This window comes from Annulohypoxylon truncatum (assembly GCF_022578515.1).
Source record: "Annulohypoxylon truncatum strain CBS 140777 unplaced genomic scaffold F4807scaffold_23, whole genome shotgun sequence".
NCBI lineage: Eukaryota > Fungi > Ascomycota > Sordariomycetes > Xylariales > Hypoxylaceae > Annulohypoxylon > Annulohypoxylon truncatum.
Genome location: NW_025953809.1, coordinates 25956 through 41242, shown reverse-complemented (window position 1 = coordinate 41242; position 15287 = coordinate 25956). Strand labels below are relative to the sequence as shown.

General features: G+C 46.2%; 4 protein-coding genes across 4 annotated transcripts; all 4 read right to left on the bottom strand.

The window, feature by feature from the left end:
• Window positions 1–330: 330 nt before the first annotated feature.
• Window positions 331–2162, bottom strand: F4807DRAFT_468728 (FAD/NAD(P)-binding domain-containing protein; the record flags this gene model as incomplete). Its single annotated transcript, XM_048002634.1, has 2 exons — window positions 331–2032; window positions 2092–2162. 2 exons carry the CDS (start codon window positions 2160–2162, stop codon window positions 331–333), a joined length of 1773 nt encoding a protein of 590 aa, XP_047852638.1.
• Window positions 2163–3624: 1462 nt separating this feature from the next.
• F4807DRAFT_431616 (uncharacterized protein) lies at window positions 3625–6263 on the bottom strand. The gene has a single exon (XM_047998523.1). It carries the CDS (start codon window positions 5826–5828, stop codon window positions 4239–4241), a length of 1590 nt encoding a protein of 529 aa, XP_047852637.1. The 5' UTR covers window positions 5829–6263; the 3' UTR covers window positions 3625–4238.
• A 571-nt stretch (window positions 6264–6834) lies between these two features.
• Window positions 6835–9584, bottom strand: F4807DRAFT_431614 (Metallo-dependent hydrolase). Its single transcript, XM_047998522.1, has 3 exons — window positions 8338–9584; window positions 7424–8287; window positions 6835–7370 (listed from the first exon to the last, which is right to left on the bottom strand). Exons 1-3 carry the CDS (start codon window positions 9384–9386, stop codon window positions 7100–7102), a joined length of 2184 nt encoding a protein of 727 aa, XP_047852636.1. The 5' UTR covers window positions 9387–9584; the 3' UTR covers window positions 6835–7099.
• Window positions 9585–11911: 2327 nt separating this feature from the next.
• Window positions 11912–14375, bottom strand: F4807DRAFT_153837 (SRP40, C-terminal domain-containing protein). The gene has a single exon (XM_047993248.1). It carries the CDS (start codon window positions 14067–14069, stop codon window positions 12618–12620), a length of 1452 nt encoding a protein of 483 aa, XP_047852635.1. The 5' UTR covers window positions 14070–14375; the 3' UTR covers window positions 11912–12617.
• Window positions 14376–15287: the final 912 nt, after the last annotated feature.

The window sequence follows — 15287 nt, the reverse complement described above, 5'->3', positions numbered from 1 at the left end:
GACATGTTTTGGTTTCATTTTGTTTTTACTCAAATTCTATAGCTCAGACGGTAGTATAGGGTTGAGGCTCAAAAGGGTTTAATCCAGTTAGCCACAGCTGAAATTAAGGCGGAGTCAGGCGGTGCATTGAAAAGGTGAGGCTCGTGTTCTACGTGCCAGTTAAGGCCATGGTGTCCCGATTTGGTCTATTGCATTCACTGAACCACACTTTCGAACTCGGTGACTCAGTCGGTGCTGCATTCGTGGCTTTACGATGGTCTTTTGAATATAGTAGAGACGCTAGTTTACAGTGTGGCTTGAGAACGGACCCCCGTTCAGCGGGCTTCGTTTTCACGGTTGGCTCCTCCCAGGTGCATTTCCGCCGGCCATGTTGTCAAGACTAGCACCTTTCCTGAGCTCCTCTTTCCACGTCTGCCGCTCCGTTTTTGTCACTCCCGGGCCCTCGTATACGCTGCCGTAGAGCCCCGTGCCCCAGCCACCCCCTGGTTTTGCGGCCTGCGTGGTGGACCCCCCTTGTTTCGTAGTAGTGTGTCTGCGTCTGCGTCTGCTACTATACCACTTCCCATATGCAAGGAGGTAATATAGTCGAAAGCATAGGAAAGCAAACCTGTCGTTCTCGAGGTCCTCAGGATAGTCTGCCCCGAGGTCCACAGCGGCTGCAATGCCAGAAATGACCGCGACCTCGTGCGCATTGACCAAGGTCCACGACGCCGCGTAGCGGGTATGGTTCTTCGCTTGGAGGAACATCATCCACGGCACCACGAACAGGTAATGCGTGTAGCTGTGGCAGAGTTGATGCCACCAGTCCCTCCGAATAATCTTATCCTCTTTGATTTCGTGATCCGTCCATAGTTTCCTGTCGCGCTCTTTGTTGAGGTAAATCGTCTGAAACACGTGCTTCTCGAAGGGTACCTTTTCGGGAAACTGGCTCTGGTAGTTCGTCGTATCGAAACACATCTCTAGCTTCGACTTGTCTTCTCCATACATCTTGATGTAGTACATTGGCCGAAAGTTCTTTTTCGAAGAGTCTAGACGCGAGGTCTGGTCTACTCCGTTAAGTTTGGCCACCGCCAAGTCATCCCTATAGAAGTTCTCATAATGATTCTTCATGTAATCCGAATCGTTGTGAGTGATCGTAATGTCGTCGCTAAACTTAGCTGACCCCAGTACTCTCTTCTCGCTCCAGCTTGCCGCCTTACCGAGCACGTTCCTTGCGGTGTCCGCTAGACAGCACATTACGATCTCGTCATGCATTTCTTCGATAGTGGAAGCATCGGGATCGCCGCCGGTGGGGTTATGTCCATCGTGCATTGGGGTGCGTGCTTTAAGTCTGACGACCACACCACTGCGATCCCGTCGAACGATCTCGACCAATTCTGTGGATAATCGAACCGTCACGCCACGCGAGATAAGATCCTCTTTCCAGGTATTATAAAACTCGGAGAAGTTGGGAAACACGACCATAGGAGGTTTGTTATTGATGAACGTCTTCCTATCGGGAGTGTACCACATGCCATACGTCGGCGAGGTGCACAGTCGCTCAAACATGACGGCCGGAACGTCCGGAGTTGCATTTCCGGTGCCTAGAAATAGGGCTGTCATCGGTAGAGCGATGGTGTTGGTGAATTCTTCAGAAAACCCAAATAATTTGAATACGATCTTCAGGGGAATCAGGGCGAAGAATATCTCGAACCAGCGCATCAGCTTCAACATCGTTGGCAGACGCCGAACCTCTTTTTCGTGACGAGCCAGCAGTCGCGTGGGAAACATGTTGGACCAGAACATTTCGTCTTTCCCGAATGAAACTTGGAGGTTTACGGGATCCGCGTGGAAGCCCTGCCTGTGAAACATGGTCAATGTGTGATGGAAAATATAGGAACCGCCCTGGACTCCTTGGTTACACCACGATGCTCCGTAACGCTCCTTGTCCAGTGGAATAGAGAATGCTTGACCACCACAATAGTCGACGGCATCTATGAGCGTTACATCGAACTTATCAGGGTGTTGTGATAGATGGTGTGCTGCAGACATGCTAGAGTGAACGTGTTAGACTCATGAACTTTTAGGTATAGGGGCTCAAATGAATCATACCCGGCAGCGCCGGCGCCCACAATGAGCACCTTCTTACGCCCCCCTGAGACCTTATGTCCGTTCTGAGCCATGGTATGTTCGTCCTGCCGTTCGATATCCCCTTTGAAGCTACTGCTATCCATCTGTCTTCTGATTCTTTGGAAGTAAGCGACGTCGCTTGATAATTTCTGAAGGTAGAAGATAGCGTAACACACGTCTTACATCAATTCTCACGAGATTTATTAGCACCATTGATATTAATGATGAGCACACTTCAAGACACGACGTCATTGATTCCAAGTAGCTGGGATATTGTACGCTATTAGATAGGTAGCGGACACTAAGTTTAGATCATCAACTAACCCCTGATGCTAGTGAAATCCTTTGTTTACTGTAATCTTCACATAAAGCTATGTGGTTGATTTGATTGATTTTGCCACTCGCCACCGGCCCCGTCTATGATTAGTGTGTTGACATTCTAATTTGAAATAGGTTAAAGTATGCGATGTATCTTTTCCTGTTTATTCCCTTCAAATTAACTTAGGGCCTGCGTCCTCTGTATGAATGACAACATTGAATTTAATATAAATGATTAGATAATCACCGACTTATCATGAGGAGATCTTTGCTACCTCATCTCTATATTCTAATAAAGTAACTTTCTAAATAGGTGGGTGAGAATATTGTCACAATTAGTACCTAGGTAGGTATTACTTACTATAAGAGATTCTCTACTGAACTGAAAAGCATATAAGAAGCCATGAGTTATCCCTTCTTTAAAGACATAAGTCCACAATGGATTCAGACTTTGAGTCTGACCTGTCTATACACCCATACACTAAGTGCCTAAGCGTAGCGTATGGTTTAATATGTTTCAGGATCTTATGTCTAGGTATCATATTACTTAGGTATTTCATATGAATTACATATGTTTATTGCCCGTTTAAGCTTGAAATCATTGAAAACTTAAGTGGTTAAGCACGTTTATCCCTCCGGGTCTTTTCATTAACTAGTAGCTGTCAGTCACCCTTATATCTTAGCTGAATACATGGTTACAACTGTCCGAAGCGTTTCAAATAGCTAGTACATTAGAGCTTTTATATTATGAGCTTCTCTTCTGATCAATAATTTCCTATAATATCGACGGGCAATAGATAACTTGAAATTGCTGTGTTAAAATACCGAAGTTGGTGGCGATAACAATTAGCTGGGGAGATAGCTTGGCTCAATATTGAACTAGAATTCTGTAGGTATCTATGAACTTGTATCAGCAAATATGAATTTATGACCGGACAAGTGGTATTTGGCTAGTACGCAGTAGGTATCTGGGTGATCTGCTCGCCAATAAAGGGGCTAACAAGAAGTTCGCTAAGTAAATGATAGCCATCTAGAATCAATCAGATATTTTACGACTCAAATTTCATTCGTGCTATTTATATGACATTCTACAAGGTCTACATGTTCAGACTGCCTAGTTTTTTTTTTTCGCATTGCAATGGTCGTGCAGTGAGAACTCATATATGAATTCTAAGCATATGGTAGCAGTACGTAGTTGTCATACCGTACTACGGCACATGGAGTCTAGGTGCTTGTACCGGCACTATCTAACACGAATACAGGCTAGCAGATGCTTGACATCCGCCCGACTTCTACTCATAGAAAAGACTCGTACAACAGTTCACCTCTCAAAAGGCATCATCGACCATTCATAAAACTCTATTGACGCTTTACACATGAGCCAAGAGCACCAGCATTCCCGATAAGCCAATGCTCACCCTCGACACCAAAACTCCTCGCTTAATAATAGCACCTATAAATGCAATTTTCGAACCCTTTTTCCAAATAGAGTAGGTATATGAAATCCCCGGAGGTATCATGCAAAACATGACATTTCGTTGAACGCATGTCGTTATGCTCCCCCAACCATGCAGAATTCGATTATATATGGATACACAAATATGCAGTATAGATGAAACAACCTAGATAAGACAGCCCCCAAAACCGTAGTAAAAGAGAAGATAATCATATCATGTGGATCATTACCAAATCCATAGACCTCGACTTGAATGTCGGTCTCCTAGACAAACTCGCTCATTCACACATGGGTATCCAACGCAATTGACTCCTAAAACAAACGTGACTAGCAGTATATGCATAAGCAAAGTCGCCTACAAAGTGCCATCATTAGGACGCCGGTTCTGGGGCTGCACCTCGATATATGGTGCCGCTTGCTCAGCTGCATCGTAATCCCGGGGCCGAGTGTCCGAATTGATGGGGGTACCGTTAAGTTCGCTGTCTCTCAACTTCATAATGTCGTCCTTCCGTCCGACCGCAGGCCAGTCCATTTTTCCATCTATGGCGGCCTGCTCGGCTTCAGCAAGCCATTTGCGCCACTGCGGAGTGTCAGGGGCAGCGCCGCTCCGGTGGACCCAGGCCGTACGCTTAGTCTCGCGGACTGCAAACCACAGCGTACGCGTGAAACTTTTTACGCCCTCACGTGGGTCTTCAGACTTCGAGTCGCGGTCGTCCTGATCTTCCGCTGAAATGATTTCCTTAACGTCATAGCGACTGAGGTCCCAGAATAATTTCTTAGGAAGCAATCCCATAGCCCAATAGACACCATTCAACACGATGTAACTGCAGCCGATGAAAATCTGGGTATACCACTTGCAGTTACCTAGCAAGATCACAGATATCATCAGCAAGCAGGTTCCTAGCCCCATGAGCACTCTGTATGCGCGTCCGCTAACGTGGTACTCGCATTCTTCAGTACCCGAATACAGTTCTCGCGCAACCTCTTCTGTGCATTTGATAAGAAGAAAGGCACCTTCGCGTGTGCGAATGATCACATCACCTTCGGGGACTTTGTTGGTGTGGCTTCGGTTCATCAGGATGGGTCTCCACCATGAGGCCCACCCGACGATAGAGCTGGCGAAGGACACGAGTGACACAGCGATAATGGCCGTGCCGTCTTGATAACAGGCTGCAAATCCAATTATGCCTAATGTCAACAAGCAAGAGAACAGGGAGAGGATATGGAGAGGCGAATATAAGGTTGCCGGGACTGCAGGCCTTGCGCTAGTATTAACCAGTGTTGGATTAGCCGCGAAATCTTGAGCCTTTTCTCTGAATGTAGGTCTTTTTTTGATCCCTTGTTTTGGACCTCCGGCCTCGACATCGATGCTTGAGTTGAACAGTGTATTTGTTGGAGTATCTGACCTCTTCCCTTCGGGTGTGTCTGACCGGGAGTCGTTAAAACGCGGCAGAGTGGGTCGGGTCCTGAGTTCCAGAGCAGGGTTGGAAGAGTTGCTTCTATGTCGTCGATTAAACCACCACTTAGTCTTCTCCGTGAGCGTGTGCGGGACTTCCATGCCACCGGCGTTATTCCGATCAGTGTGTTTGATCTCGAGGACCTTGAAGGCAAATGGCTGTAGCTCGTCGAGGGGATGAATGATGTTCGCAAAGAAGCCTACAGTATCGAGGGTGACGCCACTATAGACACCGGTCATCTTTGCAGTGGTCTCGGGAAGGCGAACGGGACGAGAGGGTTTCAAGAAAGCTTGAGGGGCAGGGATGAGACGCGGGAGGAGGCAGAAGATACTGGCAGTGATGGTCTGTGAATGTTCTGCTATAGACGATTCGCCTATGACAGCAAGTAGAGTTACAACATCTAGCCGCCAACCCCAGGGACCCTGATCAGCAGGGTCGTCCAGGTCAGAAGAGAACCATACGGCCACTGGTGATCTACCGTCAGCCATTGCTAGTGCTCTTTGCAAAGACACTCGGAACGACTTAGTTGATCACTAGGGAGGTAGCTGTGAACCAGTTTGAACCCGTCTGAAACAGGCGGGGGAAGAATGCGGATAGGGCAGTTTACTTCGGGGCTAAAGAGACTCGGGTTGGGTTGGTGGAATGATGGAAGAGAAACGAGTCGATTGAGTTCAACCGACCAAGTTTCTAAGGGCAGGGAAATAGCATGTTCGATTGTTTAACAAGTACATTTGAAATAAGATATATATAACTCAATCCAAAAAGCAAAGTAAAAGAGGCCAAGTTGAGTCGAAGTGCAATGGTAAGGAGAAGATGAAGGGGGAAGAAAAAGAGTCTCGAAACAAAGACGTTGAAACCTTTTCTAGAAGCTGAAGAGGAAAATGAATGGTTTGTAGTTCGTAGCTCGAAAAAAAGATATTTGAAGTTGGGGTATCCCTACCCGCGCTTTCTTTCTCTTTTCGTGATTGGTTATCGATCGGAGGCCCTCTTTCCTAGTGGATCTAGTGGGTTTTATTTGTTCTTTGATTCAAAAGTTTCATCTTTTACAGGGTCTTCAACGCGCCATTAGCCGCTACGGCCCGCGCTATTATACTGCAAACCGGCCGAGTTCTGCCCAGTGCGCTGGCACGATACATGACAGACGGCGATGAACCCCACCATAGCTTACGCGAATCCACTAGTATTACCTTATTTGGCCAAGAGCGGCGCAGATCTTCACTGCGCAACAACCATCCTGCTCAGCCTGCTTTGTTTGAGGGTAGCATCTTCTCATCGCCTCCACATTACGTTGCACATCAGGAAGCAAGTCTTTGTTTCGGCCTAGGTGCAATCTGTGATGTGCAAACAACATCTCGGTGGACAACAAAGTAAGGCATATTAAACAATCTACGGAAATATTGTGATTAGTTGACGAGTGAATTCGAAGCCACTCAGTCGTCTAGGTAGGTTGCCTAGTACCGATTCAAGTCATTTTCGTATGCAGGTAGGTATATCTAATAAGAAAAACAACAGTGTATTTTTAAGTACCTACTCCCAGGTCCAAGAATACTCAGCTCGAGCATTACACTCCCAGACGTAGATAGGTTAGTATTCTATGACTCTACTACTTACCACCGACGCCCATATCATATCAGGTATCTAGTAACTTCGTAAAATCATAAATCTTCATACCCCGTCTCCGCACCTAGCCCCGACGAACAGAAACGCCTCGTGAATGCCTGACAGATGACGTAGCACTATCATTACCTATTGTAGGTTTTTACACTTTGTGCTCAGCCACTCTTATCTGTCGATTTTTCTCGATTTCGTCCAACCTGTCAAGCCTGGTCGGGCGTTGAGTAGGCTTCCCAAGTAGCTCGGGAATAAACTCTTCTGTCCACCGTCTTTCCCATTCTGCCAAAATTCGCTCGCGTTCGATTGGGCTTAGGCAAGAATGATCTATGCTCCATTTCGCAAGTTGACGCCAGCCAAACAGGTTCATATTCTGGTTTCCAACCATGACTTCGTAAAAATCGTGAGACAATGTAGACCTAGTTGTAAAAATTAGCACACTGCTTCAATTCGGAAAAATGTGAAAACTCACTCGAATAAAGTGCCGTTGTCACTATTCAATGAACAGTGAACTTCGTGGGCAAGTAGATCGTATATCCGGTGTTCGTCCATATGCTCCACTAGTCCGAGGACCATATTCGATATTGGGCACGCCTCGACACATACATTCTTGACCTTCATTTGCTTCATAATATCTGGCTTTCCGGGTAGCGCGTATCCATGCCCGATTCGCTTGGCGTCAAGGTCAAGTGCGCATTGAAGATTGCCTTCGATGTCATCTGGGGTTTCGCCGCAATGGAACAGGAAAGGGATCTCGACCTGTTCTGTTCGACAGTCTTTCTGAAATTGTCTGAATTCCTCTTCGAAATATCTCAGCGGGAACCGCTTGTCATAAGCTTCTTCGCCTACGAGGTCGAAACCGGCAATATATTGCGGCCATCTCTTTTTCATTTGTATGCATTCACCTAATGCTTCCTTCACCATGGGTTTTGCGAAAGATCGTGGTGTGCAGTAGATAACTTTCATCCCTCCCAAGGATGGCTTGTGGCCATTACCAAGAGGAATTTCGCTGTTATCCAAACAAATTGCATTTCCTTGAGGATCGAGCTTCCTATTGTCTTTGATTTTCCCATTCTCGTCCATGTCGCCGATGTCTTTCATGAAATTCTCATACTCTTCGACAATGATTTCCATCAAACCAAAGTTGTTGAAGCTCCCTGCTCCGTTGTCTCGGAGAACTTGGTTGCTCTTCATAAAATTTGGCCGGATCTCGGCGTACTGGACATTTTCCTTGACAAATTCCTCTAGACATTTTCTAGTATACGCTCTAAATGCCTTTTCATAATTGAATAGGCCTTTCATCATTCTGGTGCGGCCATTAAATTTCTCCCATGCTCTAAAGGTCTGTCAGTAAATTGGCGCCAATGAAATCGTGGATCAAAATACCTTGTTGCTCTCTGGCGAACATCTCTATAGGGGCTGTTGTGGAAGTCTAATTCAATATCCTTAGACCACTTCGCCTCTTCTGCTTTCCGTTGTCTCTCTTCTTTCTCTTCTTCTGTCTCCGGCTTTAGCGTCGGATCTGATGGCTTATCCAGCGGGTTAAATATCGTGTCGATTTCCTGTCGACTAAAAATAAGCTTGCTAATAAGCCATTCATCGCAGTCCATATCCATGGTCCATAGCTCAAGTTCATCCGCTGTCGATTGCTTCTCGGATTGTGATGCATTATCTCGCATATATTTCCGACTTTTTCGCTGAGCATCCCATTCAGCGCGGAAATATCCATAGCGCATCAGTCCGCGCGGCTCATAGTTTTCCTCAAATAGATTGGGGCCCACCACGTCCACCTTATGTACATCTTCATTATACGAATACCATGGGGGTTCTTCGTCCTCACATGAGAGATTCTCCTTCATGCCTTGTATTTTCCTGTAATCCTGAAGCGTGAATACGATCTCACAATGATCGAAATCAGATTTAGACCGTAGCTTGTGGGTAGGACTCGATATGTACATGTTTGGCATTTCTTTGGCTATATCCAAAAGAAATCTTGGAAGAAGGGTAGAGTTAAAGTGTAGGTGAAGATGCGCGCCCTTAGGCATATGACGTGCAGCTTTCAATAGTTGAGTTTGCTCGATTATGTGTACATTTCGAGTAAAATGATCGGTAGCAATATGCGATTTTTGTTGTCCATCAGCACCATAGAACTGCTTGTTGTCGGTTTGTCTTTTCTGTAGTACAATATCATTCGCGGCTTGCTCTTCCGGGCTGGCATGAACCATCATGAGATTTTGAAAGTCGAGTTCGACCTGAGCCCCGCGCCCAGGGCTGGGGCGGTGGTGCTCTGTTTCGCGACCCAAATTTCCGGTCATTTTGTGAAGTATGTAGCGTAGGTGAGATAAACCGAATGGTGTACGAGGAGGTTCATCTACAGCCTTCTCCTGCTGGTCGTCATCGCCGTCTTTAAGTATACTGCAGCAAAAAGAACCCATCAGTACATTTCCGTTTGCGCGTGATGCGCAAAAGGCTATGACATGCGAGTGAGACGTGGGTCAGTGAATGTTTGTGTAGATAAACCCTAGTCAGGCCCTTCTATAGCGTTGAGTCTGTTGGATCAAACTTCAAATGCTAGTTCTGTCCCATTCGGACGGTCTCTGATTAGAATGTGGATGAAACTAGAAGTTCCCAAGATGACGGTCGCGTGGGGAATTCACTTAAGGTGGGCTGTACATAAAGGCTGTGCTTTTCCCGAGTGTGTTGTAAGGCTAGAATTCTAGCCCTAATTGGGCTAGACTGTGTACTATCTAGGTTAGTTTGCAATCTGTATTACCGAGAAAATAGAAGCGATTTCAGTTGTGGCTGACTTAGGGGCTGACTGTGGGGAGTATGTAAGAGGTACATACCTAGGTACCTATTCTCATGCTCTAAGTCACTTTTTTCAAATTATCTCCGACTCATACATCATAAATGACGCCCAACTCACTTTAAGTTATCATTTGATATGAGCCCGATAATGAGGTCTTAGACGACCCATTGACAAACATTTTCTCCCCTTACTTGTCTAAGTACCTGCATATCAGTTGATCTCTTCACCTTGATAGGCCTTGTGAGTAACGTGGAATCCATATGACTAGTACGGATGACTGCCGTATGGATTCACGTTCTATATCTGCCTAATTCGTAGCTACGTCCGAAGCTAATACTAATTCTTATCCGCGCGCTTGCAAATATCTGCCCGCTCTAGACGCTTGTTCTAGATTATGACAATACCATGTTGTTACCAGCTTCTGTACTGACTGCTAAGCCACAGTATCATTTACACAATTGTGAATTGAGGCTTACCGGGGCCTCCTTGGTGTTTCTTACATGTAGGTATATCATACAGCTACTCACGTCCTAGTCAACTAAAAGAAGACCTCAAGTGGAAATTCAAGCTCTCCAAACTTACTCTACGCTACTTCGCCGTCGCAGCTTCAATGTGGTATTTGTCACTTGATAAATTTGTTCCTGACAGCTCGTAATGCTTCGCCACAACAGCTCTATCCCTCACATATCGACTACTGCTCTCGCTTAACTACTATTGAAGATCATGCTTCAAATCAAGCCCCTATTGAAACGGTCAAATCCGACCTTCTCGTCTGAAGGAATCGAGCGATAGCGGGGGGAGCTATTCTAGCGTCATAACATAGTGGCATGGCAGTAGCGAAGCTTTACGAGATGTTTCAGGATATTGTTTGCTCACGATATTTAGTTCTGTGGGTTTAGTGAGGCTTGATGACAACATCACCTTGAGCAATCCTCTAGAAAGAAGCAATCCACCATGATCATTGATCTAAAGACAACATCTTCGACTCCTTCCGCTTTCCTAGACCCCACCTTGGGTGTTACCGCTCTCTTGTCTTTCCTCCTCCTTGGATATCCCCAGTTCATTGTAGGCTCAAGCTAATCAACGTGTTATAGAGGCTATGCCGCCTTCTGAGCATCTACCATTGCTGCCACTTGAGACATCGCCATATTATCATGTCTCCTGTCCCTTACTTAACTTCTACGGCGATTACACTATCATTCATGATCACAGGACTCTTGAAGCTATGACGCACAACTGAGAATTCTAGTCAGCCTTGCGATGCTATGGATTTCCCATGACTTTATATCACAGCCTCGATATGCAAGGCGTTTTTAAACACCGCAACTTCGATACTACAGTCACCAACTACCCCTTTTGCTATTCAACGTTGTATTCGCAGAGTTAGACCGGACTCATTGGTTTTATAGTAAAATAACACACATTACATACTAATATCCGGTCAACTTCACGATAGTCAATTGCTGATCTAATCATGTTCTGCTTGACAAGCTGCCGTATCAGCTATGTATGGATCGTTTCAAATCAGTACATCAGGTTAGGATTCTTAATTACTGCTAAGGAATACATGCAATGCACTGATCTTGAGATCATTTCTTTGGTCAATGAAAATTCTTTGTGGTCACACCTCTTTCATTCTCTTTGTAAGTCATACTGGCTTATCTCACCTGTTAAGAGTTAGGGCGTCTTAAACCCCGAGTTTACCGAGCTTATTCATGGACAATACTGCAACTCGAAGTCACCATCCATAGGTAGATAATGGATTAACCACCTAGGTTAGGATGATTAGGGAGACCCGGTATGTCAACCTAGAGTCTTACAATCTGGTATGCATTATCACAACCAAACGCATATACACTATTATTTTCGATCTCGCTTCCGGGTTGTCCCATATCACAGCGATCATCCCTTATAGTTTAGGTCGAGTCTAGAAATTTAAGACGCTCACCGCTCGTAAGGGCCGATATGGAAGAGGCAGTGCTGATGTGATAAGTATGGCCATTGGAGGGATGCTCCACTCCAACACATTTGTGAGCGGAAGAACACGCAGGTGCCGCTGGGCGGCACAGGCGTCCTGATCAGCCTTGTAGAAGGCTATTTCTCAAGATAGGCTCTTACGTATTTACTAATCAATATCGACTTCTCCATTGAAACACCACGAAGGATTGTGTAACAAGAATTTCCATTTAAGGGGTATCCAATGACCGCGCGACAGCTCACCTATTCTGTTTAGTAATCGACCAATATATCACATTGATAGACATAGTAGGATCATACGAGGCGATCTGGGGTGGAATAGCAATTGTTCATTTGCTAATCAAGACTAATTCAGAACATCAGAACTGTCGAAGTCTTTTGAAATCCTATCAAAAAAGCAACTAAGAACCGTGCCATTGCACTAGCCATACACAAAGTTCCAGGCTGGTATTACTCGCCCTACCGCGCAATATCGGCTTCCATTACATGGCCCAGCCCGCTTAAAGCGCGGTTCGCCAAAATCTAATGCATGGTATTTTCACAATAGCCGCCGTGCTTGATATAAATACGACGACTGGGCTTCCGAGAAGTTGTATGAATTGGTATCGAGTGGAAAAGAATAGGTGCTAGCGTCGCTACACACATGCGGGATATTATCAACACACACGCAATGTAGGGGTTGACTGAAGTCGCATGTTTTGGGCAAATCAATTCAACACAGTGCGTCCAGTTGCCCCAAGCGATGGATGGGTTCGTTGATGCTGAATTACGATGTTTTCGACTTGTCAAGGCTCCGAGATGCCTTCGTCTCTTCTTCGCTCTTGCTTCCGTAAAGTGTCCTAGGGGTTCTTTTGAGTTCCCTAACATTGATTCGTGGCTTCTAATCATCGAACTTAATGCTTCGGCTCGTGTTGATGTCCAAAGGACCACCCTTATAGCTTCCCCTCTTCTTTTTATTCTTCTCCTTGGTGAAGCCCTTGCCCTTGGTTATGATTAGGTCTTGATGGGCTTTCTCACCATATCCATGCGAAACGTAGGCATTGGACGACAATCTCGGATCAAGCGTCACGTCTTGGCGGATACGAGAGAAGGGCGTGTTTTGCGTCCTGGCAATCTTTGTTCCATTCTTGCCCCGGTTGTTCGCCTTGAGGGTCGGGTCAGGGGGAAGAGGGGCTGGTACGAACTCGGGCGATACCTTATCTAAGGTTGCAGAGGTATCCGATCCCGTACCGTTCATGACAGAACCCTTGGCGGGTTGCTGCGGTTTCTCGTCATCTGAATCAGAGTCAGAGTCAGATTCGCTGGAGGACGAATCGGATTCGGGTAGCGGTACTTCAGCAGCTACTTTCAAGTCCACCTCTGGTTCTTCATCAGAGTCGGAGTCTGACCCGTCGGAATCAGAACCGGATCCGGAAGATGAATCGTCATCTTGGGCTTTAGCGACTTTAGGCTTGGCCTCATCTTCATCAGAGGAGCTGTCGTCGTCAGATGAATCAGACTCCGACGATGAGCTCTCGTCAGAGCTCTCGCTGGTCTTGGCCTTCTTGGCCTGTGGTCGTTCGTCCTCCGAATCCGAGTCTGCTGAGTCAGAATCGGATTCAGAGGAACTTTCGCTGTCGGACTCTGCCTTACGTTTCAGTGGGTTTGCGCCAGGCTTGACAGTACCAGCAGCCTTCGTGGCAGGCTTTGCCTCTTCATCGCTCTCACTCTCACTCTCGCTATCACTCTCACTTTCAGATGAACTAGAGCTCTCAGAGGAACTAGATTCTTCATCAGCAGGTGCATCAGCCATGGCCACGTCTTCGGCGTCATCGCTGTCGCTTTCGCTCTCGGAGCTTGAGTCGTCGCTGCTGTCGCTCTCGCTGCTGCTACTGCTAACTTTGGTGATCTTCTGCAGAGGGTCATCTTTGACAAGAACTGGCGTGTTGCCCTGACTAGCAAAAGTCTTCCAGGTCTGGAAGACGCTGACTAGCGAATGATGTTCCTTATCCTTGTTCTTCCCTGTGCCTTGTTCCTTCCAGCCCTTCTTCGCTCTGTGCTTCTGAAACTCGCGATGGGCGTTGTTGAATCCTTGATCAGATAAGAATGATTCGACGAGATCCATGAGCTGGGTCGGCGGGGCCTGGTTTCCGCTTGCGGAGGTTGAGGATGATGCCGCAGGAGCACGCGCGGTCGTTGATTTAACCGCCTTTTGGCTTTTCTTAGCCATTGTAGGTTGTGTGTCGTTCGATGGTGCAGATGCGGATGAGTTGGTAGAATTATTAGTAAACAGCCAAGCGGGAGGGCGTTGAGAATTTGTAGAAAGAGGTTTGGCGCGCGAATTGCTTGACATAACCTCGCGGTTAGTTGGTCAAGGTAGGAGGTTTCTCTCACCCGAGAAGAGGCAGGTTACAGTTCGTAAACGAAGTCGGTTGGAGGGTAGAGAAATCGCATCTTTTCACTTGCAGCAGAAAAAAAAAAAAGAATTGTGGATCGAGATAAGAACTCCACTTTCTGCCGCTGCCATTTTGACTCACCGCCTGCATGAATTGGTCGACCGGGTCCAGGGGAGGTGCAGGGATTTGTGATTGAAGATCAAGGTGAAGGGCTTATCGATAGTGAAGTCCAGGGGTCTACAGGCCCATATAGACATCTGGGTGACGACAGTAAAAATGGTATCATAAAAAGTAAAAGAGCATCTCTCTAGAAGCTAAACTTTGCTAGAGAACCTCTTTTTCAAGTATGAATCATTAAAATGAGAAGGCTCTATTAAACCGATGAATACCTACCTAGGTAGGTAGTTCCCTCCCGCTAAGTTGAATTCCGGACTACCTACCTAAGGACATGTCGACTTGGACAAAACACTAATAGCCTTGCTAAAATATAGGTCGTAATTACAACAATATAGCAGATATTAACCCAATAATTCTAACAGCTCCCCTTCATCGCGGAGGATTGATACCCTCTTAGAGGTCTCGTTACTATGGCCTCATCTTTTCTCAAATTTCATCTTAAGGAAAGTGTTTGGAGCGTAACGAAATACTGGCTATATTGATCGTTACGAATAATTACAAACACTATAGCGTCCCAAAGCATGGAACTGGCCAACATGAGTTTTGATCTCCTCACAGCTAGGTATGGGCAATACAGCCAATAGTCTAGAGTCTATTGTACGCCCGGGTTGGAACTCGGACGGGAAAGGCTGAATGAGAGGGAGTTGCAATTCCGCCTTCGATATGTTCAAGGCCTTGTATTTCCCAATAAGCATTACCTCCCTTCGTTCTAGGCTACCCTAGTAAACTCTCCGCCGAGACATGCCACTCTTTTCATCGTCCAGAGTGAAGATGCGATCAGTGCTGGACACGATCGTATTGAGCATATGATTCTACATTGTGGACTCCGGAAGAATCAAATCAGGAATCGACGAACTGTTACCTGTTTCGGAGGTGTTGATAGGGTCTGTACCAAAGGTCATATATGGGCAAGGAGACTCAATGATCATTGAGGATAAGTGATACTTAAGCTATGATATCTCATGTGCTTGATGCCACCAATTTTTGACAACCTACGA

Bases quoted from the DNA above. Each gene is read 5' to 3' on its own strand.
- F4807DRAFT_431616 (XM_047998523.1), bottom strand. From the start codon at position 5,828: ATGGCTGACGGTAGATCACCAGTGGCCGTATGGTTCTCTTCTGACCTG.
- F4807DRAFT_431614 (XM_047998522.1), bottom strand. From the start codon at position 9,386: ATGGGTTCTTTTTGCTGCAGTATACTTAAAGACGGCGATGACGACCAG. The intron at 8,288-8,337 runs GTATTTTGATCC...ACAGACCTTTAG, and splicing joins GTTCGCCAGAGAGCAACAAG to AGCATGGGAGAAATTTAATG. The intron at 7,371-7,423 runs GTGAGTTTTCAC...TTTTACAACTAG, and splicing joins GACAACGGCACTTTATTCGA to GTCTACATTGTCTCACGATT.
- F4807DRAFT_153837 (XM_047993248.1), bottom strand. From the start codon at position 14,069: ATGTCAAGCAATTCGCGCGCCAAACCTCTTTCTACAAATTCTCAACGC.